The sequence below is a fragment of the Bos indicus x Bos taurus genome, chromosome 10, assembly GCF_003369695.1.
Source record: "Bos indicus x Bos taurus breed Angus x Brahman F1 hybrid chromosome 10, Bos_hybrid_MaternalHap_v2.0, whole genome shotgun sequence".
NCBI lineage: Eukaryota > Metazoa > Chordata > Mammalia > Artiodactyla > Bovidae > Bos > Bos indicus x Bos taurus.
Window position 1 is genome coordinate 66779020 of NC_040085.1, and position 26966 is coordinate 66805985.

The following is a 26966-nucleotide window of genomic DNA, read 5'->3' on the forward strand; positions in this document are numbered from 1 at the left end:
ATTTCAGAGTCTGGAAGTATTTGATATTTCTAAGGAACTTCATAAAAGGGAAGTAATGTAGGACTGTAGTTCATTCTCTCTACATATTAGCTTTGGATTTTGAATTTTTTAGTCCACAGAGAAGACCCTTGAAATTTATATACTTGTGTTAGAAAATAACTTCAGTTTTTCATAACTTACCTTAAGTGAATGCTATTTGGAACTCAAGCATCAGAAAGACTTATTTTAACTTGGAATAAAGAAGTTAAGTACTATGATAACTTTTCATTATCTTACGTATTTTGAAAATTGTTTCTATTAAATGAACCAGTCTTTTATATGGAGTTTTTCAATTAATAGTTCTATATGGAGATGATCTCTTTGTTATTGTTGGGTTTTTGTTTTGCTTTCTTTGTTAAATTTCCTAAGTAAAGTCTTCTTAAGCAGTTTCCACATTTCTGCAGCTGGGATAAGTGTACTTTGTTTAGATTTCATTTAGTGCTAGATGTCATTCTCTTTAATGGTAACATGTCTGCATGAAAGAAAATTCTTTTAAAGTGGAGCTGCTGCTGCACTATTAAACAATTAGTGACTAGTGCAATTTATGCTTCGAAAAAAGGTAGTATGGAGTATGGTATAGACTTAGTTTTGGTTACTAAATTTATTTCATGCCATATATGAATGTTACTGTTTCAGACTCGGGAACAGGAGGAATTGGAAGAAGCTTTAGAAGTAGAAAGACAGGAAAATGAACAAAGAAGACTATTTATACAAAAAGAAGAACAAATGCAGCAGATTCTCAAAAGGAAGAATAAGCAGGCTTTTTTAGATGAACTGGTATGTATTAATGTTGATTATGATAAAAACATTTGTCTTCAGGGTTTATCTTTCCTCTTATGCTGGGTGATGGTATTTAAATGGCATTTCTATAGTTTGTGCTCATGTATTTACCTTCTATCCCTTTACTTTATTTATTTATTGATTTATGTATTGGCTGTGCTGCATGTTGGTTGCTGCATGTGGGCTTTCTCTAGTTCTGACAAGTGGAGACTGCTCTTCATTGTGGTGCATGGGCTTCTTGTCGCAGTGGCTTCTCTTGTTGCATAGCACGGGCTCTAGGCTCACAGGCTTCAGTAATTGTGGCACATGGGCTTTCTTGTTCTGCAGCATGTCAGAGATTGAGCCCATGTCCCTTGCACGGAAGGCAGATTCTTAATCACTGAACCTTCAAGGAAGCCCCTATTTATTTTTTTTTAATGTTTGTTAATATCCATTTTATTTTCAGATAACAGAGCAATACTATAATTAACATAAGCCAGTTTACTATTAATAGGATGTTGATGTGTTTCTAAGCTTACTGACTAAAACATGTTTTCAGAGCACTTTTCTCCTGATTGATACTGATTTTCTAATAACTAGCTCATTTTCAAGTATTTTGGCTTCATGCTGAAGTTTTAGTGACTGGTTACTCGGTGAGAACTGTATTTTGTATTTTTGCATGGGGAAAATACACTTGAAAGAAATGGTAATGTCTTGCAAGTTATTGGTGTTTTCTAGTTGTTAGTTGCCCAAGTAGTCAACATTATTAGATAATAGCAGGGATTACAACCAAGGTTTATGAGATGTTTCATGGATTTGAGAATATATTATTTGATGCTTATAAACCAATGTAATACTGATGAAATTGCAACATGGAAATTGTCCTTTCCAGTAAAGGCTTTTTACATCCTTCCTTTCCCCTTTCTAGCTACGTAATTAATTTCCACGTGTTGTTAACATACTTAACTCTTCAGTCTACTAGTTGCTATGCTGTTTGTTATTCTGTGACCAGGTGAATGTGTATGTGTATATTTTTCTACTGTGCTTTTGCCCTAAAAGCATTTAAGCCATATAACCAGGAATAAAAGGAGAAAGCAAGATTATTTATTAGTTTAGTACAAAAGTATTTATGGCTTCAGACCATGAATTTTAAATCATTTTAACTAGGTTCAAACACATCTTTGTTAATCAAAATAGGAGCCATTACAATCAACACATTTTTGCCAACGAGAAATAAGTTTGTTTATTCCTGTAGCATAAAAATCCCTGCTTCAGGATTTGATGAACTCTTGGAAATCGTTTTCTGCCTCCTGCTGGTTGTGGAAGTGTTTTTCCCTGCAAAAAATTATTAAGATGCTTGAAGAAATTGTAGTCAGTTGGTGAGAGGTGAGGTGAATGTGGTGGACGAGGCAAAACTTTGTAGCCCGGTTCGTTCAACTTTTGAAACTTTGGTTGTATGACATGTGGTGGGGCGTTGTGGTGGAGAATTGGACTCATTCTGTTGACCAGTGCCGGCTGCAGGTATTGCAGTTTTTAGTGCATATCATCAATTTGCTCAATATACTTCTCTGATGTAATGGTTTCACCAGGATTCAGAAAGCTGTAGTGAGTGGGTCATACTGGCAGCAGACCTCCAGTGACCATGACCTTTTTTTGGTGCAAGTTTTGGCTTTGGGAAGTGCTTTGAAGCTGCTTCTTGGTCCAGCCTCTGAGCTGGTCATCACTGGTTGTTGGATAAAATCCACTTTTCCTCTCACATCACAATCCAATCGAGAAATGGTTTATTGCTGTTGTGTAGAATCAGAGAAGATGACACCTCAAAATGACAATTTTTTTGATTTTTGGTCAGCTTATGAGACACTCACTTATCAAGCTTTTTCACGTTTCCAAATTGCTTCAAATGCTGAACAACCATAGCATGGTCAACATTGAGTTCTTTGGCAACGTCTCATGTAGTCATAAGAGGATCAGCTTTGATGATGCTCTTGGTTATTGTTAACTTCTGATAGCTGGCCACTGTACTCCTCATCTTCAAGTCTTTCTTCTCCTTTGCAAAACTTCTTGAACCACCACCGCACTGTACATGTGTTAGCAGTTCCTTGGTCAGTCTCTGCTGCTTTACAACCTATTTTGAACTCAAATAAAAAAAGTTGCTCAAATTTTCTTTTTGTCTAATGTCATTTCTGTAGATGAAAATAAATATAAAATAAACAGTAAGTAATGTGATTAACCAAAAATATAAAGTGAGAAATGCACATTAAAATGATGTATAACATAACTAAATTTATTTAAAGATGTATTCCAGTATTAGACAAATTCAACAATGTAAAACTGCAATTACTTTTGCACCAACCTAATAGAAGTAGGTGGGAAAGTAAGGACCTTAGTGAAGCTTAGACAGTAAATGTTTATCATAAACCCTATCTGCTTTGTATGAGTGGAGCATAAATTTGGTTCTAAAAATGAGGACAAGGAATTCCCTCGTGGTCTAAATGGTTAGGATTCGGCACTTTGAGTGTCATGGCCCTGGTTCAGTCCCTGATCAGGAACTGAGATCCCACAAACCACACAGGGTAGTCCAAAGCAAAAAAATGAAAATAGCAATGTATAGCATGGAAGATTTTTTTGTTGTTGTTAGTAACTTCCATTAAATTTTTTGAAACTATTAAGTGGAAGTTGTGGCTTTAACAATTGAAATGATACATATTGTGTTTTACATTTTTTGTGGACATGTCGCCTGTGAGACATTAAAAACTTTAAAGAATGAATTTGTAAAGCTTCACGTTACAGGTTTTTTTTTTTGAAAGGTTCTTTCTCTCATCATTTTATATAAAGAGGAACATGATTTTCTTTCCTTTGTACGTTATTAATGCTTTCCTCTATACATTAATTCCAAATACTGAACTTAGATTTAAGACAAATATACACTCTAACTTTCTAAAAATGTTCCATTTATTATTAAGAATTTTTAGTTTTTATTTTGAGATTAGCTAGTTTTGCACAGCAATTCTTTTTGTATATTCTTTTTATCTTTAGTCTTGTAGCATGAAATTTTGGTGCCTCATTGAGCTGCTTTTGGCTTTTGAGCTGCAGCTGCCAGTGTTGTACATTGTGTATAATCTGGAGTTAATATTGGTTTTTGTTAAGAACTGCCCTCCCCTTCCTGTTTTCCTCACCTGCAAGTCATTACTGTGCATACTTTCTTCACTATTTAGATCATGTAACATAGTGGTTAAATAATCTTTAACAATTTATTGTATTTATTAGAACAATTAATTACAGCAGATTGGTTTGAATACCAATTCAATTTGAATTTCTGGTTTTCATTTTCAAATTTATTTTTAAAGATTGTTACTTTAATTTTTGAATATTTTATTAAAAATTTTTTGTTAAAATGTTAACATCCATTTCATCCTTGTTGACCAATTGAAAGAATTCATTAAATTTCTTTTTATTTTCCTGAATCTGTATTAAGTATGTAAAAGAATGCATTGTATTTTTTCTATGTATGTTCATATGTTAAATTTTATTTAGAAAGACTGCATTATAAATGTATCTAGTAGCTTAAATCTTAAAACGATTCTCTGGATCTAATTTAGACAACTAGTGCAAGTACTCCTTATTAGTTTTTCTTCTCCCGTTTTTGGTCCTTATGCTAAAAGTCACTTTTTAACCTTTTAAAAAAGTATTGGCATTACATTATACTCTATGTGACAGAGTTTTAATGTTATGGTCGTAATCTTTATGACTTAAAATGTTGCCTAAAAAGTTCATTTATTTAATCCTAACTGTAAATTCAGAGTTGTTTTTTTTTTTTCCTAAAAGCTATTTGAAAAAAGATTTTTAAACAGGTCCTGACTTATTAAATATTTTTATATTCCTGTTAGAAACTTCTCTTCAGATTATGTCTTAAATTTTGCTAGGGCTAATATTGTCAAATGCAGTAGCTCATTTTTATTAGAATATTGTTTGCCAGATGGCTTGCTCAAAGTCAGTTAAAATAATCTTTCAAAATGGTCGTTATAAAGCTTTTAATGAGTATTACAGGTAGTCTTAATTAAAATTTCTTTAAATATTGAGCATTGTACCTTCAGGCTATTAAATAGCTTAGGGAACCTTTCAGGGTAAAAATGGAAAGCTAAGAATGAAATACTGGGTTAGCCAAAAAGTTCATTTGGGTTTTTCCATAAGATACTACGGGAGAGCCTGAACGAACTTTTTGGCCAACCAATAACTTGAAAGGCTGAATCTGCATTCTCTGTATTCCTAAGAGCATATGTTTCCCATAATTTATTTTACTCTATAGATTTTGTTGATGTGTAAACTCCTACTTATTTCTTTCTTAACATTTACAAGATTTTCAGACTCCAAAGTTTTGATTGCTAAAGTAGAGTACAGCAGATTTGAAGTAAATTGTATTGCCTTTGTACCAAAATTAGTTTTAGATTTCTAGAATACTTATTTTTATTAAATTTCAGCTGTTTTACCAATACATTTTACTATTCTGGTTCTTTTATAGGAAAGTGAAACCAGAATTAAAACAGGCATAGTATTGATTAGCAACTTTTTTTGAAGTGCACATATTGTTTTGCTTTTATGTAAGAACTTTTACTTTTTAGAGTAAGTACTAGGTATGGAATTTGAATTCACTTCGAGTAATAATTAGGAAGCAATGATTTAGCTTTTTAGCCAAGAAAATTTATTTTTCTTCTGTTAGTTTTTACATGTAAAATGATAGTAAGAGATTTTAAAAGATGCTTTGGGCCATTGCCCATTTAAAATGTCCTTTAAGTTGACATTTTATTACAAAATTCCTAATGGGAATCTCAAATAGCTGTGGGAATTCACAGTAATGCCATACTTCCCAGGCCACCAGGAAAGTCCCAATACTATGATTAATGTATTACTAATGCTTTGTTGTAGAATATATGAGAGGTATTCAAGTATATTCTTCTAGAACCAAGTCTCAAGAATTTTGCTTCTTAATAAAGTTCTGCATTATAAATAAAATTTGTGTTTTTCCATTTACTTTTGAAACTTTTCATCTTTAAAACATTTGCTTTTGCAAACCACTTCTGTTGCAAAGTTTTGAAAAACAGATTTATTTTAGGATGATGCTGTTGAAATAATTGGCTTGTTATTTGAATTTCTTCTGTACTATAACCTTTAAACAAGTCTTTTAAATATATTTGTTAGCCATATTTGTGCCCCCAAATACTAAGTTGTTGGGTTTGGAAAGAAAATAGGTTCTACTATATCTTCACTTTTATATTACAAAATGTTTAACAACATAGTTTTTTCAGGATTAAATTCTGGGTAGTTACTATTTTAAAAATTTGTTAGACCATTTGATGACTTTATTTTCATAGGTCACCTTGGTATAGGAGATAGAAATGTATTTGTACCTTTCTTTCTGTTTACTGATACAGAGAGCAGTGTGTCTCTTTGTGTATGACCTTCTTCCTTTCTGGTTTCCTTCCGCATGTGTTTCTGTGTTCTTATTTAACTGACATCTCAGAAGGGAAAATGCTTTGCGTACATTTAGTTTAGATCTTAGCTGTGTAGCACTTTAAACATGTAAGAAGACTTCATTTTAAATAGAATAAATAACAGTTTACATATAAGAGTTAGTTATTTGATGATGTTATTAATATGTGTATATGCAGATTTGTATAGATAGCGGCCCTGTTTTAGTATAAATATAAGATATTAAAAATGTTTACTATTATTTTGCTAATTAAAAAATTTAGATTTAATTTATAAAAGTAAGTAATAAAGGAGAAAATAAATGTACTTTTGGTTGTACTTAACAATCATTCCATTGTACAAAAAACAGAACAAGGATCATTTCCAAACGGCCTCAGGTGAAATCTAATGGGAAACAATTTCAAGCCAGTCTGAATTCACTGGTTAAAAGAATGTGTCTTAGATAAACATCTGATCTAGGTTATAGTACTTTGTACTACTCTCTTTGTGATTAGCTTCTAATTTTTTTTATTTTAATAAATATATGGTTGGTTTCACTAGATGAAATAAGACCCTATTATATTGTCTTTAATGTGGATTTTATAAAAATCCATTTTTGTAGGTTATTTTGATTTATGAGTCTAAAACAGCCTTTTCTTATTATGGAATGTTAAAGTTTTTTGTAAAGTGTTCTCCATAAAGTGAATATTTAGGTTGACATCAAGTGCTTATGGAAAGGCATAATTTAAAATAAAAGACTGGTTGCTCTTTAGTTCTTTCTTTTTAACTTTCACACTGCACTTTAACTTCTCTTACAGGAGAGTTCTGATCTCCCCGTTGCTCTACTTTTGGCTCAGCATAAAGATAGATCTACCCAATTGGAAATGCAAATTGAGAAACCTAAACCTATAAAACCAGGGACGTTTTCCACAGGCATCAAAATGGTAAGCTGTATTTTATTGTTTATTTGGAACATATATGTCAAGTATTATACTTTATAACTGTATATTGATTTTTACAGATAAACTGGAAGATTCAATTATTTAAGATGTGTCTGATCTAGGCTACATGACTAGAAATAAAAATACATGCAGTATAAGAAGAAAGTGAAAAATAATAATTTACAGAGTATGCAACACAGTTTTGTTCTATATGATATTGAATTTGCATATGTTTATTATTCTGTGTAAGTTTTTAAGCTTGTGGTATAGAAAAATATTTCTTAAAATGCAGACTTCTGGTTTCTGGTATGGCATGTGAGAAGCTTGGAAAGTGCCATTCCAACCTGACAACAAATAAAACTTAAAACCCACTGAAAAATCAACAAGTTTTTTTAGTACAGAGAGGTCACAAAGCAAGCCACTGCCCTTAAAATTGAAGAGACCAGTAGAGACTACAGTGAATCACAGCTCACCAGAACAGCAGCCTTGCTGGGAACCAGTGCTGGTGTAGGGAAACCTGAATTGGTTCACAAATTACTGAAGGCTCAGTATGGGCAACTCTTAAGAGTTAAAAACTCCAGGGGAAATGAATCATCAGAGGCCCCACACTTTTTGTGAGTCTTACCTGTTGTGTTTCAACCAGATTATCTCGGTGTATATTAGAAAAAATCCCCTCATGCTTTTGACACATGAAGGAAAAAAGGGGAACCGTTTTAAGATGTGCCAGAGCATTCTGTTCTTCCTAACAAGATTTGCCCTCTAGGATAAACTATTTTACCAGAGTCTAACTGAGTTTTATCAGAGCCTAACTGATCTGGGTGAAGGGAAATATCCAACTATAACTGCTCCAGTCTTAAATGTTGAAGAAGGGAAATACACAACTTCAATTCACTCTAACCATCCTGCCCTACCTGATGGCAGGGAGATTGAGAAGTGTGTGTGAAGTTCACAGTCCAGAAACATAGGCTTTCTAAAAGAATGAGACCTTATTATAGGACTAGGACTGTAAATTATTCTATCATCCCTGATACCGTCAGTTCAGTTCAGTCGCTCAGTTCAGTTCAGTCACTCAGTTGTGTCCGACTCTTTGTGACCCCGTGAATCGCAGCACGCCAGGCCTCCCTGTCCATCACCAACTCCTGGAGTTCACTCAGGCTCACGTCCATCGAGTCGGTGATGCCATCCAGCCATCTCATCCTCTGTCGTCCCCTTCTCCTCCTGCCCCCAATCCCTCCCAGCATCAGCGTCTTTTCCATTGAGTCAACTCTTCGCATGAGGTGGCCAAAGTACTGGAGTTTCAGCTTTAGCATCATTCCTTCCAAAGAAATCCCAGGGCTGATCTCCTTCAGAATGGACTGGTTGGATCTTCTTGCAGTCCAAGGGACTCTCTGAAGAGTCTTCTCCAACACCACAGTTCAAAAGCATCAATTCTTCGGTGCTCAGCCTTCTTCACAGTCCAACTCTCACATCCATACATGACCACTGGAAAAACCATAGCCTTGACTAGACGAACCTTTGTTGGCAAAGTAATGTTTCTGCTTTTGAATATGCTATCTAGGTTGGTCATAACTTTCCTTCCAAGGAGTAAGCGTCTTTTAAATTCATAGCTTCAGTCAACATCTGTGGTGATTTTGGAGCCCCCCAAAATAAAGTCTGCCACTGTTTCCACTGTTTCCCCATCTATTTGCCATGAAGTGATGGGACCAGATGCCATGATCTTAGTTTTCTGAATGTTGAGCTTTAAGCCAACTTTTTCACTCTCCTCTTTGATTTTCATCAAGAGGCTTTTTAGTTCCTCTTCACTTTCTGCCATAAGGGTGGTGTCATCTGCATATTCGTGACATTGTACAGGAGACAGGGGTCAATACCATCCCCATGGAAAAGAAATGCAAAAAAGCAAAATGGCTGTCTGGAGAGGCCTTACAAATAGCTGTGAAAAGAAGAGAAGTGAAAAGCAAAGGAGAAAAGGAAAGATATAAGCATCTGAATTCAGGGTCTCTCAGTTGTGTCTAACTCTTTACAACCCCATGGACTGCAGCATGCCAGGCCTCCCTGTCCATTCACCAACTCCTGGAGCCTGCTCAAACTCATGTTCATCGAGTTAGTGATGCCATCCAACCAGCTCATCCTCTGTCTTCCCTTCTCCTCCCGCCTTCAGTCTTTGCCAGCATCAGGGTCTTTTCCAATGAGTTCGTTCTTCGCATCAGGTGGCCAAAGTATTGGAGTTTCAGCTTCAGCATCAGTCCTTCCAATGAATATTCAGGACTGATTTCCTTTAGAATGAACCTGTTGGATCTCCTGGCAGTTCAAGGGACTCTCAAGAGTCTTCTCCAAAAAGCATCAATTCTTCGGTGCTCAACTTTCTTTGTGGTCCAACTTTTACATCCATACATGACTACTGGAAAAACTATAGCCTTGACTAGATGGACCTTTGTTGGCAAAGTAATGTCTCTGCTTTTTAATATGCCAGCTAGGTTTGTCATAGCTTTTCTTTCAAGGAGCAAGTGTCTTTTAATTTCATGGCTGCAATCACCATCTGCAGTGATTTTGGAGCCCCCCAAAATAAAGTCTGTCACTGTTTCCCCATCTCTTTGTCATGAAGTGATGGGACCGGATTCCATGATCTTAGTTTTCTGAATGTTGAGCTTTAAGCCAACTTTTTCACTGATACCTTACATTTTTAAAGACCTGTTTACAAAAGTTTGTTCTACTCAGTGTGTCATGTCTGGCTGTCAAGGGGAAAAAAAATTGCAAGATATACCAAAGGCAGAAGACACAGTTGGAAGAGACAGAGCAAGCATGAGAATTAGATATGACCGGGGAATTGGAATTATCAGACTGGGAATTTGAAAGAACTGTGATTAATATGCTAAGAGTGCTAATGGATAAAGTAGATAACATGCAAGAACAGGTGGGCAATATAAGCAGAGAGATGGAAATTCTAAAAAAGAACTGAAAAGAAATGCTAGAGAAAAAAGAAACTCTAAGAGAAGTGAAGAGTGCTTTTGATGGCTTATTAGTAGATTGGACATGCATGAGGAAAGAGTCTTTGAGCAACAGGATATATCAGTCGAATTCTTGAAAACTGGAAACCAAAGAGAAAAAGCCTGGGGGGAATAAAAGCCCAGAACAGAATATTGCAAGGTCTGTGGCATGACGACAAAAGGTACAACACAAGCATTCTGGCAATACCAGAGAAGAGAGAAAGGAGCCGAAGAAATATTTGAAACTATAACAACTGAGAATTTTCCTAAATCAACATCAGATACCAAACCAAAGACCCAGAGAGTTCAGAGAACATCAAGTAGGATAAATGGCAAGAAAAAAAAACCTTATACCTAGGGATATTATTTTCAAATTATAGAAAATTGAAGATAAAGAAAAAAAACTCCTGAGGAAGCTCCTCCTATAGAGGAGCAAAGATAAGAATTATATCTGGCTTTTCCTCAGAAACCATGCAAACAAGAGAGTGGAATGAAATATTTAAGGTATTCAGAGAGAAAAGCCACCAGCCTAGAATAATGTACTGTGTAAAATTATACTTTAAAAGTAAAGGAGAAATAAAGATCATAAGAGAAAAATAGAGAATTTTTTGCCAGTGTATCATTTTTGAAAGAAATGTTAAAAAAGGTTCTTTAGAGGCTAGGAAGATGATATAGATGAGAAATCCAGAAGAGAAAGCATTGCAGAAGAAATGAATGAAGATAAAATAAAACTTTTATTTTTGTTGTGCTTAATTGCTCTAACAGATAACAGTTTAAAATAATAGTAACACTGTTTGACCATGTTTGCTTATGTGTCTATATGTGTATATACACATGTATACTTATTCACACAGGTCCTTATATATAAGTGAAATGAATGACAGTGATGATACAAGGGATGGGAGGAAGCAATTAGAATTATTTTGTTATTATAAGGTACTCACACTAACCATGTTTCTACTACTCAGCTATTGTTTTTGAGTTTTAAAATTGCCTACTTTGTTTGTCATATGTTTGCCAGCTAATTAGATTTATAAACACCTTGAGGACAGAAGTTGTATATTTTAACTTTGTTTTGTATAATTGTGGTTATGTGGGCACCTGAAAAATACAAAATATTCATAATCTATTTTAAGCTTACAAATGTAGGAAATTTGAGCATATTTTTACATAATAATGTAGGGGGGTTTCCCTGGTGGCTCAGAGGATAAACCGTCTGCCTGCAATATAGGAGACCTGGGTTCTATCCCTGGGTTGGGAAGATCCCCTGGGGAAGGAAATGGCAACCCAATCCACTGTTCTTGTCTGGAGAATCCCATGGACAGAGGAGCCTGATGGGCTACAGTCCACAGGGTCGCAGAGAGTCAGACATGACTGAGTGACTTTACTTTCACTTTCCATAATGTAAAGGAACACACTACTCATTTTAAGGAATTACCAAAGGGCTTCCCTTCCCTGGTGGCTCAGAGGTTAAAGGGTCTGCCTGCAATGCGGGAGACCCGTGTTCGATCCCTGGGTCGGGAAGGTCCCCTGGAGAAGGAAAAGGCAACCCACTCAAATATTCTTGCCTGGGAAATCCCATGGACGCAGGAGCCTGGGGGCCTACAGTTCATGGGGTCACAAAGAGTCGGACAGGACTGACCAACTTCACTTTCACTTTCACTTTGAACTAAAAAGAAAGTATAGAGGAAAGAAAATGGGCTTGGAAAGACTAAGAGACAGTGGGATTAAACACCAGCTTCACAATTCACTAGATGTGTATCTATGGGTAAAATGTTACTTTGCTCTTTCTGAAATTGTTTCTTTCATTGGTAAAGTTGAGATAATTGTAGATTTATATGATTATTTGGATGATTAAAATATGTATATAAAATGCTAAACCAAGTGCAACAGTCATTTTACAAGTAATGCTTTTTGTTGTTATTATAGTTTAAATGTCTAAGTGAATTATAATCTCTTTATATTGTATAATTAAGTAGTACATATTTTTAGGATTCTTGAATTTTGGGGAATTTTATGATAAATTTGGCATATTGATATCCTGGAAATCTGTGGCATTGCTTTGACCATAGTATTTTGTTCTACAGTTTTTTGAAGTTTATTTTTTAAATTTGCATACAACAAAGGTCAGTCTTTGTGATGTATAGGATCTTGCCAGATGCAGAACAGTATAGCGATCGTAAAATCATAATGTAGAGCAGTTCCATCACTCCTCAAAATTCTTTCATGTGGGTTGTTTCCTTGGTTATGATTATCAACAAGGCTGCTGTAAGCATTTGCTTACAGTTGTATGCTGCTGCTAAGTCGCTTCAGTCGTGTCCGACTCTGCGCGACTCCTGACACGGCAGCCCACCAGGCTTCCCCGTCCCTGGGATTCTCCAGGCAAGAACACTGGAGTGGGTTACCATTTCCTTCTCCAATGCATGAAAGTGAAAATTGAAAGTGAAGTCGCTCAGTCATATCCGACTCTTAGTGACCCCATGGACTGCAGCCTACCTGGGTCCTCCATCCATGGGATTTTCCAGGCAAGAGTACTGGAGTGGGGTGCCATTGCCTTCTCCATACAGTTGTATAGGTAAGTTTTAATTTGTTGTGGGTAAATAATACTAAGAAGGAGATTGATGATTTATATATTAGAAAGATATATTTAGCTTTGTAAAAAATTTCCAAACTATTTTTTAAAGAGCATATACCAGTTTGCATTCCTGTCAACATTGAGTATTCCAGTTGCTCTGCATCCTCAGCATTAAGAATTTTAGTATTTTAGGCATTCTAAACAGGTGTATCGTGGTATCTCATGGTTTTTAATTTGCATTTCCCTGATGACTAATGTTGAGCACCTTTTTGTGTGCTTACATTTCATTTGACCTTAGTATTTAGCTTAATATATTAGATATCTTTCCAGATAGTGTTGTGACCTTGGTATTTATTTTCTTTCTTCTTCCCTTCCTCATTTTTACAACCTTTTGTTTGGTGAAATGTAATGCAAATATACAGAAGTGCACAGAACCAAACCATATAGCTTAGTGAATTATTACAAAGTGAATATCTGTGTAACCATCACATGGCTAAAAGAAAAAAGTATTCTCAATGCTCTCGAAGTCCTCCTCATGACTTCTTACATCTAGCCTGCACCCCACTCCTTTTCCCCAAAATAGGGACTCTTGTTTTCTATGGCAGTCCCTATCTAGCTCTTTTAAATAACTTTAACATCTAAGCATGTATGCCTTAACCTGATTAATGTTTTGTTGTCCATCTTATATTTGTGAGATTCATCCATGTTTTTGTATATAGATGTAGTTTTTTTTTTTTTTTTTCACTTTTCATTGCTGGGTACTGTTCCATAGGAGGACTATTCTACATTCTACATCAACATTCTACTGTTGATGGATGTTTAGGTTGTTTTGAGTTTCAGTAATATACATAATGCTAACATTTTTATATATATTTCTTGGTGCACATGTACAGACATTTCTTGGTGGCTATTCACCTAAGAGTAGAATTACTTGGTCATGGTGATTATGTATGTTAATTTTAGGAGATACTGCCAAAACATTTTCCAAAGTGGCTTTTACCAATCGTACTTCTACCAACACTTGTGCCTTTCTGTTTTTTCCACTGTAACCATTCTGGTGAGTATGTATGCTTTGTGATTTTAATCTGCTTTATTCCACTGATCACTAATGAGATTGAGCATTGACTCCCGTATTTTGTGAAATACTTATTCACGTCTCTTGCTCATATGTCTAAGTTCTTTTTATGCTGTGGATCTGTTAGTCATGTATTTTCAATAACTTTTGTCACTTTGTATTGTTTTCCACTCTTAAGGGTTTGTTTTGAACTCTGTTGTTTAATTTTGTATTATCCATCTGAAATTGGTTGTTTTCTTTTTTTTTATGGTGGGAGGGAGGTTACTTTAATGCTTTTTGAAATTAAAATAACTTAAGTATGTGATGGAATACTTATTATTACTGTTCATTATTTAGCAAAATTTGGCATTTGGTTCAAGGGCATGGTGAAAATTTTAAATGACAGTTTTCATGTGGATTGATTATATTACTGAATGTGGAGATTGATACGTAATATAGATGAAAATCTAAATGTTTATGAAGTTAGGAGTTTGCACTTTTTGGTAGAATCATTTCTAAAATGCAGGGTGAAAGTAATATTTATTGAGCACCTATGTCCCAAGGGTTGATTTCATTGAACAGATGTAGGCAAGGATCCCAACATTGCTTAAGACTTTGTGACCTGTGATAGTTTTCTTTTAATAAAAGGGAGAAGGCAGTGGCACCCCACTCCAGTACTCTTGCCTGGAAAATCCCATGGATGGAGGAGCCTGCAGTCCATGGGGTCGCTAAGAGTCGGACCCAACTGAGCGACTTCACTTTCACTTTTCACTTTCATGCATTGGAGAAGGAAATGGCAACCCACTCCAATATTCTTGCCTGGAGAATCCAAGGGATGGGGGGAGCCTGGTGGGCTGCTGTCTATGGGGTCGCACAGAATTGGACACGACTGAGCAACTTAGCAGCAGCAGCAGCATGTTTTTGGAGAAGGCAATGGCAGCCCACTCCAGTACTCTTGCCTGGAAAATCCCATGGGCAGAGGAGCCTGGTAGGCTGCAGTCCATGGCATTACTAAGAGTCAGACACGACTGAGCAACTTCACTTTCACACATTGGAGAAGGAAATGGCAACCCACTCCAGTGTTCTTGCCTGGAAAATCCCAGGGACGGGGGAGCCTGGTGGGCTGCCGTCTATGGTGTCACACAGTCGGACACGACTGAATCGACTTAGCAGCAGCATGTTTTTGTTTTTATATCTCCATGAGATAGATGATATTTCTATTTTTGCAGATCTGCAAACTGAGTCTCAGGTTAGATCACCTGTAAAAGATGGCACTGAAATTCATTCTCTTTCTGTTATACCTTATTTAATTAATGAAAATGCTCAAAATACAAAACATAAATTCTTCCTCATTTGAGAATAGCTAGGATTTCAACTATTGCTTCTAGTAGCAGACTGATTGTATGGAGGGTAACCTAAGGGACAGGAGCCAGAGCAATGACTTTTTCTTTTCCTGAGCTGCTGTACTTAAAAGTCAAACACAATACAACAAACGAAGTCAGATTTGCTGAACTTGGAGAGGGTCCAAGGAAGACATATAAATGTAATTAAGGTTTTTGGAAATAAAGCCTTTGCCGTGTGACTGAGAAGACAGGATTTATTTATTTAGTAAACCTAGAGAAATATGAAGGGTTAAAAATTAACATAAAATAATTAGTATGAAATGAGGATTTAATTATTATGTATTGAAATATGTAGAGTTGAGATTGGACATGTTTTGGTTAGGAGTGTTCACAGAGTGGTTGAATTTCTTGAATTTTATTTCCTAGAATTTAAGCTCTCAGTGAGTGAAAAATGTTGGGATAGAGTATTCAGTTCAGTTCAGTTCAGTTCAGTCACTCAGTCGTGTCCGACTCTTTGCGACCCCATGAATCACAGCACGCCAGGCCTCCCTGTCCATCACCAACTCCCAGAGTTCACTCAGACTCACGTCCATCGAGTCAGTGATGCCATCCAGCCATCTCATCCTCTGTCGTCCCCTTCTCCTCCTGCCCCCAGTCCCTCCCAGCATCAGAGTCTTTTCCAATGAGTCAACTCTTCGCATGAGGTGGCCAAAGTACTGGAGTTTCAGCTTTAGCATCATTCCTTCCAAAGAAATCCCAGGGCTGATCTCCTTCAGAATGGACTGGTTGGATCTCCTTGCAGTCCAAGGGACTCTCAAGAGTCTTGTCCAACACCACAGTTCAAAAGCATCAATTCTTCGGCGCTCAGCCTTCTTCACAGTCCAACTCTCACATCCATACATGACCACAGGAAAAACCATAGCCTTGACTAGACTCACCTTAGAAGAATTACTTATATATAATTTGTAACTTGAATGTCTAAGAGAGTTCCACTTAGTCACTGTTTTATATATGAATAGGAGAAACTTTAATTTGTATATATTTTGTCTTCTCTGCAGAGATAGTTCTTTGCACTCCTAAAGTAGGAATTGTAACTTTCTCAGTCGTTTGCTAGTTGCTGCTGCTAAGTCCCTTCAGTCATGTCCTACTCTGTGCGACCCCATAGACGGCAGCCCACCAGGCTCCCCCGTCCCTGGGATTCTCCAGGAAAGTTATTTTAAGCTAATTGGTTCAAATTCCAACAATATAATTTTAGTACCTCTGTTTCTTTTTTATTTCATAAATAATTCTAACTATGTTTTCCCCTAAAGAGTAGATGTGGTTACCATTATTACATCATTCCTGTTTGAGGCAGTGAAGAGATCTCAAAGTAATAGTTTTTCCTTCCCATTTATTACCAGCTTGTATCATTAAATATCCATGCAGCATATCTACAGATTTAAGTACTAAGGCTTAGTCTTTTGGAAGCAAAGAAGGACACCGCTATCATGTTGTAAATTAGAAACCAGAATCTAAGGCTGGGAATCTGGCACTTCTTTAGACATGATGGTGTTCTGTACTTTGCTATACTTTTGTGTGCAAACGGGAAACAAACTGAGTCACAAGGACAACCTAAGAATTGTTTTTAAGTAGAGCTTTTGTTCCTTTGTTGTTAATTAGTGGGGGGCAATATAGGGGAGCATGTCATTTGTTGTCAGAGGTTTGAGTATTTTAACCTTGATGTTTAAAAATTTTTGTTTTATATTATTTGTGGGTAAGCCAGAAGGGAGCTCATTTGTGATATAAATTCGCTTTTCTGATTTCAACAAATAGAATTTAGTTGTTTTCATCAAGGATTGCTTATTATTTGAACTCATTTAAAGATTGAACTCATTGTTAACATTTGTTATAGAAAATTGATATCCAGTTGTATCTGAAATAAAATAAAAATTTTACTGAGTAGTCAGTTATGTTCTCGGAGAAGGCAATGGCACCCCACTCCAGTACTTTGCCTCGAAAATCCCATGGATGGAGGAGCCTGGTAGGCTGCAGTCCATGGGGTCGCTAAGAGTCGGACATGACTGAGCAACTTCACTTTCACTTTTCACTTTGATGCATTGGAGAAGGAAATGGCAACCCACTCCAGTGTTCTTGCCTGGAAGATCCCAGGGATGGGGGAGCCTGGTGGCTGCCGTCTATGGGGTCGCACAGAGTTGGACACACTGAAGTGACTTAGCAGCAGTTATGTTCGAGCTGCAGTTGTGCTGGATAGCTTAAGCACATTACCAGTTTGCTTGAAAAACAAAAAATAAAATGACCAAATAGAACTAAATCTATTCTTAACATATAATTTCCACTTTTCTGGCAAATCAAAGTGTAGAAATCAAAGAAGTCATGTGAAAATGCAAGTAATATTAGAGTTAATGATTTGTCTACAAATGTGTTTTGAATAAGCCAAATTAACATTAAAAATAGTCTTAGCAATTCTTACACGTTTATGAAACTCATAGATAAATGATTATGTCTTATAATTAGATATGAGGTGATTACTTTCTCTTAGCATTTAAATGTCTCCAGGTATTTTGTGTTATTTCAATAAAATTGTAGTATGTTCTAATTTTAATTATAGAAATCTGTGAAGAGTTATATGTAAAAAAAAGTTTGGTTAATATGATCATTTTAAAGGAAATGTAGATTCTTATAACTTAAGATAATACTATAGTGAGTACCTTAAAGTGACCTAATTAAATATTTTTATAAAATGAATAGCCATTATAATTAAAATTATAAATTTGAATTTTATTAAAGTATTTTTTATTGAATCAATTTTATTGAATATTTTATAATTCTTTTAAAAAGTTTGTTTTGATATTATTATAAGGGGCTTGAATTATGACTTTTCTACTACATACATACTAACTGTATGACCTTGGGCAGATCTCTTAACCTCTGTAAGCATTAATTTATTCACTTCTTAAGAACTTAGTTTTAATGTCCTTGTCTGATAATTCCATCCTGTCATTTCTCTGTCTGCTTCTGTTGACAGTTTTTTCCCCTCCTGGTGTGGGTTATATATTTCTGCCTTATTTTTGAATACCTGGTAATTTATGACATTTCATTAAATATTTTCAGACTTTGGGGTTGTAGTTAAGTTACCTGCAATCTGTTAGATCCCTGCATGGATTTCTTTTAAGCATTGCTAGGGTCTATAAAGTGAAAGTGAAAGTGAAGTTGCTCAGTTGTGTCCGACTCTTTGCTACCCCATGGACTGTAGCCTATCAGGCTCCTCCGTCCATGGGATTTTCCAGGCAAGAGTGCTGGAGTGGATTGCCATTTCCTTCTCCAGGGGATCTTCCAGACCCAGCAATTGAACCTGAGTCTCCCACATTGCAGGCAGACGCTTACTGTCTGAGCCACCAGGGAAGCCCACCAGGGTCTAAGAAGAGATTTAAATGTTAGGCTAATTTAGCTCTACTTTGAAGTTATACCATTTTGAGGGCTCTGTATGTGATGTCCCATATACTGAGAGGCTTTTTTCCCTTGTTTATTGAGACTTCAAACTGTTCTGGTCGTATGAGTTTGGGGAATTTTTTGAGCTTTTTCTTTCCAGTTATTTTATTTGTTGTAGTTCAGTTGCTAAGTTGTATCCAACTCTTTGCGACCCCATGGACTGCAGCACGCCAGGCTTCCCTGTCCCTCACTATCTCCTGGAGTTTGCTCCAAATCATGTCCATTGAGTCAGTGATGCCATCCAACCATCTCATCCTGTGTTGTCCCCGTCTCCTCCTGCCCTCAACCTTTCCTAGCATCGGAGTCTTTTCCAGTGAGTTGACTCTTGGCATCAGATGGCCAAAGTATTGTAGCTTCAGCTTGAGTAATTCACACTCATTTGCGCATCACCCAGGCAGAAGTTAAGGGCATCATTCTGTAGATCTCTAGAGCAGAGGTGGGCAGATTTACAGCTCACAGGCCAAGTTCCACCTACCACCTGTTACAGTAACTACAGTTTCTGGAACATAGCCATACTCATTCATTTATGTATTGTCTTTGTCTGCTTTCATGTTTTAATGGCAGAATTAAGTAGCCTGAATGTAGCCTGCAAAAGCTAAAAAATTTATCTACCCTTTACAGAAAATGTTTGGAACCCCCACTTTAGAGTTTTCTCTCTTTGTGCAGCATTTTCTTTTCTGGTAATCTAACCTTTAAGTTACAGCTACCTTGACAGCCCTAAAGTATGCTCTCAGTTTCCTTGACTCCCAAGCTTTGTTTGAGTTCCCCTTCCACACATCATGGCCTGGAAATTGCCTCTATGTAGTACACCAGAGAAATACAGATATCTCTTCATTTCCTTTTCCTTGGCGATCAGAATCCTGTACTGACTGATACTCAATTTCTAATTTCTGAAAACCATTGATTCTTATAATTTTTTTAGTTTTTTAGTTGCTTAATTAATGTGGGGAATGGTCTATTTAGTCCTTTTATAGTAAAAGGATCATATGCTGAAGTAGCAGCATAATATTTTGAGATTCATTCATGTTATTTTGTATATCAGGAATTAGTTTTTATTGCTATATAGTGTTCTGTTCATTTGAATATACCATTTTTGTGGTTCTGTTGTTGACAACTACCTGAGCTTTTTGCAGTTTTTGACTGTTATTAAAGCTTCTATGAACTTTCTTATATAAGCTATTTTTGTAAAAACATGTTTTATTAAATTTTTTACTTCTTTTTAAAATTTGACTATTTTAGAGTATAATTCATTTACAGTGCTGTGTTAGTTTCAGGTATATGGGTGAGTTATTCAAGTATATGTATACATATATCCATATATTTATATATGTATATATATATATCCAAAGATATACATATATCTTTCTCAGTTTCTTATCCCATATAAGTTATTACAGAATACTGAGTGGAGTTCCCTGTGCTATATAGTAGGTCCTTGTTGATTATCCATTATGTATATATATATCCATATATGAAATAGTAATGTGTATACTGAAGCCATGAAATTAAAAGACGCTTACTCCTTGGAAGAAAAGTTATGACCAACCTAGATAGCATGTTGAAAAGCAGAGACATTACTTTGCCAACAAAGGTCCGTCTAGTCAAGGCTATGGTTCTTCCAGTGGTCACATATGGATGTGAGAGTTGGACTGTGAAGAAGGCTGAGTGCCGAAGAATTGATGCTTTTGAACTGTGGTGTTGGAGAAGACTCTTGAGAGTCCCTTGGACTGCAAGGAGATCCAACCAGTCCATTCTGAAGGAGATCAGCCCTGGGATTTCTTTGGAAGGAATGATGCTAAAGCTGAAACTCCAGTACTTTGGCCACCTCATGCGAAGAGTTGACTCATTGGAAAAGACTCTGATGCTGGGAGGGACTGGGGGCAGGAGGAGAAGGGGACGACAGAGGATGAGATGGCTGGATGGCATCACTGACTCGATGGACGTGAGTCTGAGTGAACTCCAGGAGTTGGTGATGGACAGGGAGGCCTGGCGTGCTGTGATTCATGGGGTCGCAAAGAGTCGGACACGACTGAGCGACTGAACTGAACTGAATGTGTATATGTTAATCCCAAACTCCTAATTTATCCCCCTCCCTTCCCCTTGGGTAACCATAAGTTTGTTTTCAAAGTCTCTGAATCTCTTTCTGTTTCGTAAATGTTTGCTTGTATCATTTTTTTTTTTTTTTTTAGAGTCCATGTATGAATGATATCACATGATATTTGTCTTTCTCTGTCTGGCTTACTTTGGCTTCTAAGGTGGCTTAGTGGTAAAGAATCTACCTGTAAGTGCAGGAGATGTGGGTTCAATCCCTGAGTTGGGAAGATCCCCTGAAGTAGGAAATGGCAACCCACTCCAGTATTCCATGGGAGGCTATATACTCTGTCCATGGGAGAATCCTAGTGGCTATAGTCCATAGGGTCACAAAGAGTCTAACACAACTGAATGACTGAGAGAGCATGCATGTACACACGCTGCAAATGGCATTATTTCACTCATTTGTATGGTTAATATTCCATTGTGTAAATATATCACATCTTCTTTATCCTTTCCTCTGTTGATGGGCATTAAGGTTGCTTCCATAATGTACCTATTGTAAATAGTGCCACAGTGAACATGGGGTGCAGGTATCTCTTCAAATTATAGTATTTTCCGGATATATACCCAGAAACGGCATTGCTGGGTCTTCTGGTAGTTCTAGTTTTAGTTTATTAAGGAACTTTCATATTATTCTCCACAATGGTTGTACCAATTTGTTATTGTTGTTTCAGTTACTAAGTCGTTTTTGACTCTTTATGACCCCACGGATTGCAGCACGTCAGGTTCAGCTTACTCAATTAATGTCCATTGAGTCGGTGATGCTACCTAACGATCTCAACTTCTGCCACCCCCTTCTCCTTTTGCCTTCAATCTTTCCCAGCATCAGTGCTTCGCATTAGGTGGCCAAAGTATTGGAGTTTCAGCTTCAGCATCAGTCCTTCCAATGAATATTCAGGGTTGATTTTCTCTAGGATTGACTGGTTTCATCTCCTTGCAGTCCAAGGGACTCTCAAGAATGTTCTCCAGGACCACAATTTAAAAGCATCAATTCTTCAGTGTTCGGCCTTCTTACATTCCAGCTCTCACATCTATACATGACTACTGGAAAAACCATAGCTTTGACCAGTTCACTTTCCAACCAATACTGTGGCAGGGTTACCTTTTCTCCACACCCTCTCCAGTATTTATTATTCTTAGACTTTTTGATGATGGCCATTCTGACTGGCCATTCATGTGCCTCTTGGCCATCTGTATGTTTTCTTTGGAGAAATGTCTAGTTAGATCTTATGCCTATTTTTTGATTGGGTTGTTTATTGATATTGAGCTGCATGGGCCGTTTATTTTGGAGATTTAATTCCTTGTTTGGTCACTTCATTAGCGAATACTATCTCCCATTCTATGGATTGTCTTTTCATTTTGTTTATGGTTTCATTTGCTGTGCAAAGGACTTCCTTTGTGGTTCATCTGGTAAAGAATCCACCTGCAATGTGGGAGACCTGAGTTCGATCCCTGGGTTGGGAAGATCTAGAGAAGGGAAAGGCTACCCACTCCAGTATTCTGGCCTAGAGAATTCTGGCCCAGAGAATTCCATGGACTGTATAGTCCATGGGGTTGCAAAAAGTCGGACACAACTGAGCGACTTTCACTTGCTGTGCAAAAGTTTTAAATTTAGTTAGGTCCCATTTGTTTATTTTTGTTTTTATTTTCGTTACTCTAGGAGGTAGGTGCTGCGATTTATGTCAAAGAGTGTTCTATGTTCTCTTCTAAGTTTTATAGTATCTGGTCTTATATTTAGATCTTTAATCCATTTTGAGTTTGTTTTTGTGTGTGGTGTTAGAGAATGGTCTACATTCTTTTACTTGTAGTTGTTCAATTTTCCCAGCACCACTTATTGAAGAGACTGTTTTCTCCATTGTATATTCTTGCTTCTTATGTTGTAGATTAATTGACCATAGGTGTGTGGGTTTATATCTGGGCTTTCCATCTTTTCTACTGATGGTGTAAACACATATTTTAAAGTCTTAGTTCAGAACATGAGTGAAATTTTTCGTTTATAGTATATGTACTTAAATTTTAGAAGAAAATACCGATCTTTTTTTTCTGTGGCAGCTGCACAGCTTTATACCCACACCAGTAGTATGAGAGTTTTGATTACTCCACTTTTTGTCATTACTTAATGCTGGCAAGATTTTGAATTTTAGCTCTTTTGGTGGGTGTTTAATGATATTTCATTGTGATCTTAATCTTAATTTGTATTTCCTTGAGAACTAAAATGTTGCATACAAGTCTTTTGTCACATAATCTGTTTTACAAATAATGTCTCCCAGTCTGTAGCTTACTTTTTCATTTTCTTTAAAAAAAAGTTTTTTATTTTGGGCCATGTGTTTTGCAGGATCTTAGTTCCTTGACCAGGAACTGAACCTGGGCCATTGGCAAGGCCCAACCATTGGCAAGGCCCAAATTCTCTGAACTGCCAGAGAATTCTCTACTTTTTCGATTTCCTAATGGTATGTTTTGATGATCCAATGTTTTGATTTTGATTAAGGCTCATGTATTTGATTACGGCTTTTTTTCTTTTAAGGTTATTTCCCTTCTATTTTCTGTAAGTATAGAAGTGAAGTGAAGTTGCTCAGTCATGTCGACTCTTTTTGACCCCACGGACTGTAGCCTACCAGGCTCCTTAGTCCATGGGATTTTCCAGGCAAGAGTATTGGAGTGGGTTTCCTTTAATCCCAGGGACGGCGGGGCGTGGTGGGCTGCCGTCTCTGGGGTCGCATAGAGTTGGACACGACTGAAACGACTTAACAGCAGCAGCAGCAGCAGCAGCAGCCCTTTCCTTCTCCAGGGGATCTTCCTGACCCAGGAATCGAAGCCAGGTCTCTGGCATTGTAGGCAGATGCTTTACCGTCTGAGCTATCAGGAAAGCTGTAATCAACCTTTAAATTTCCTAAAGTCAAAAAATATTCTTGTATTTATAAGCTTTATGGTTTTTTATTTTATAGGTAGATTCTTGATCCATCTTGGATTAATTTTTATGTATGATATAAAGTACATATGGGGTCCAGTTTTTGCATATGACCATCCAGTTTTTCCAGTACTATTTATTGAAAATACTTTCTTTTCTCCACTGGGTTGTTTGTGTACATTTGGTGCCTTTATTTAAACTTACTTGATTGTATGTTACTTCTATTCTCTCTGTTCAGTTCCAGGTACTCGGTAACAAATCAACGTCTTGATTTGTTATTCAGTTGCTCAGTTGTGTCCGACTTTTTATACCCCTGTGGACTGAAGCATGCCAGGTTTCCCTGTCCTTCACCATCTCTCAGAACTTGCTTAAACTCATGTCCATTGAGTCAGTGATGCCATCCAACCATTTTGTCCTCTGTCATCCCCTTCTCCTGCCTTCAGTCTTTCCCAGCAACAGGGTCTTTTCCAGTGAGTTGACTCTTTGCATCAGGCAGTCAAAGTATTGGAACTTCAGTGTCAGTCCTTCCAACGAATATTCCAATGACTATTCAGTCCTTCTGATGACTTTCCATTAGAATTGACTGGTTTGGTCTCCTTGCAGTCCAAGGGACTCTCAAGGGTCTTCTCCAGTACCACAGTTCAAAAACACCAATTCTTTGATGTTCAGCCTTCTTTATGGTCTAGCTCTCATGTGTGTATATGATTACTGGAAAAACCATAGCTTTGACTAGATGGAGCTTTGTGGGCAAAGTAATGTCTCTGTTTTCTAATACGCTGTCTAGTTGGTCATAGCTTTTCTTCCAAGGAGCAAGTGTCTTTTAATTTCATGGCTGTAGTCATTGTCTGCAGTGAGTTTAGAGCCCAAGAAAATAAAGTCTGTCACTGTTTTCATTGTTTCTCCATCTGTTTGCCATGAAGTGATGATACCAGATGTCATGATCTTCTTTTTTTGAATGTTGAATTTTAAGCCAACTTTTTCACTCTCCTCTTTCATTTTCATCAAGAGGCTCTTTGGTTCCTTTTCTCTTTCTGTCATGACAGTGGTGTCATCTGCATATCTGAGGTTATTGATATTTGCCCCAGTAATCTTGATTCCAGCTTGAGCTTCATCCAGCCCAGAATTTTGCATGATGTACTCTGCATAGAAGTTAAATAAGCAGGGTGACAATATACAGCCTTGTATTCCTTTTCCAATTTGGAACCAGTCCATTGTTTCATGTCCAGTTCTAGCTGTCGGTTCTTGACCTGCATACAGATTTCACAGAAGGCAGGTAAGATGGTCTCGTATTCCCATCTCTTGAAGAAATTTCCACAGCTTGTTGTGGTCCACAGTCAGAGGCTTTGGCGTAGTCAATAAAGCAGAAACAGATGTTTTTCTGGAACTCTCTTGCTTTTTCTGTGATCCAACAGATGTTGACAATTTGATCTCTGGTTCCTCTGCCTTTTCTAAAACCAGCTTGAACATCTGGAAGTTCATGGTTCATATATCGTTGAACCCTGGTTTGGAGAATTTTGAGCATTACTTTACTAGCTTGTGAGATGAGTGCATTTATGGTAGTTTGAGCATTCTTTGGCATTGCCTTTCTTTGGGATTGGGATATAAAGTGACCTTTTTCAGTCCTGTGGCCACTGCTGAGTTTTCCAAATTTGCTGGCTTATTGAATGCAACACTTTCACAGCATCATCTTTTAGGATTTGAAATATCTCACCTGGAATTCTACCACCTCCACTAGCTTTGTTCATAGTGATGCTTCCTAATGCCTACTCGACTTCACATTCCAGGATGTCTGGCTCTAGTTGAGTGATCACACCTTTGTGGTTATCTGGGTGATGAATATCTTTTTTGTATAGTTCTTCTGTGTATTCTTGCCACCTCTTATTAATATCTTCTGCTACTGTTAGGTCCATACCGTTTCTGTCCTTTATTGTGCCCATCTTTGCATGAAATGTACCCTTGGTACCTCTAATTTTCTAGAAGAGATCTCTACTATTTCCCATTGTATTGTTTTCCTCTATTTCCTTGAATTGAAATAAATTTATTCCAATTTACTGATAAATAAATAAATTTATTTGATAAATAGGTAAATTTATAAATAGATTTATTTCTTTGCATTGATATAAATTTGATAATTATTTTATAAATAAATAAGCTGATAAATAAGATAAATTTATTTCTTTTCATTGAGATAAATTATCCTCTATTTCTTTGGCTTGAAATATTTCAAGGAAATAGTTACTTGAAACTTCATTTTTCTTGTACTTACTCCAAGTGTGAACTTTTTATGTCTTGTGCTCTGGCTCATTGTACTTATTATTTTTAGTAGTTGCTTTTAGTGTTTTTTTGGGGAATATTCATGCCATGTACATGTGGAGACAGTTTTACTTCTTCCTTTCTGCCTTTTTTTTCTTTGACTTGCCATGTTGCAAAGTCTTATTCTCTACTGAAAGGGAAAATCATTTAGTCTTTGAACATTATATATCATATCCATTGTAGAATTTTCATGGATGCCTTCAATAGGAATGAGGAAAGTTCATCTTATTTTTTGTGTACAGTAATTTTAGAAAATTAATGAAGGGATATTGAAGTTTTTCAGGCGCTTTTCACTATGTTGAATACGATTTTTCTTCATTGCAGTATATTATATTGTTAATGTTGTTAGTTAAATTTTCAAATGCTAAATTAGCTTTATGTTACTGTGATATATTCTACATCACTCTCCATAGTTGTGATACATGTATATATAATTTGCTAATACTTTTATTAAGAATTTTTTATGTCTGCATTTATGGGGAGTATTGGTCCACAGTTTTCTTTGCCGTTATATGTCTTTTTCTGTGGTATCAGGGTAATACTGGTAACAGTTTTACCAGTAATGCCAGGATCAGTTTTGTCAGCTCAGTTGGTCTTATTTGAAAGTGGGGTCTCCTCCCCTATATTTGAAAGAGTTTGTAAGAAGGTGATGTTTCTTCCAAAAGTGTTTATAGAGTTCACTATCAAAATCAATCTGGTGCTCTAATTTTGTTTGCATGTAGGTTTTTGGTCAACTAAATTTATATAGATGTATGCTATTAGATGTTCTTTTTTTTAAGTTGTCATTTTCAAGTTGAGCATTTCATCCAAGTTATCATATTTGTTGGCATAAAGATGTTTGCAATATTCCCTCAAAATTCTTTTAGTGCATGTAAGTGTTAGAGTAATATTTCTTTTAAAATTTCCAGTATTCTCTTTTATTTTATTAGATCTAGCAAGAAATTGTTGATTTATTCAATCAATCAGTTTTTTCTGGAACGGGATTATTGAAGTATAATTTC

At 36.4% G+C, this 26966-nt stretch overlaps 1 protein-coding gene across 2 annotated transcripts in view; it reads left to right on the forward strand.

Annotated features, from left to right (window-relative positions):
- The window catches only part of MNAT1 (MNAT1, CDK activating kinase assembly factor), a 210026-nt gene that overhangs the window by 80939 nt on the left and 102121 nt on the right, over nucleotides 1–26966 (forward strand). Inside the window, exons 5-7 of one of the 2 annotated variants that reach the window (XM_027554257.1) lie at nucleotides 676–816; nucleotides 7083–7208; nucleotides 13728–13821. In XM_027554257.1, coding sequence (XP_027410058.1) covers nucleotides 676–816; nucleotides 7083–7208; nucleotides 13728–13821 — 361 coding nt within the window. The remainder of the gene's footprint in view (nucleotides 1–675; nucleotides 817–7082; nucleotides 7209–13727; nucleotides 13822–26966) is intronic. The other variant, XM_027554256.1, reaches the window with a different exon arrangement.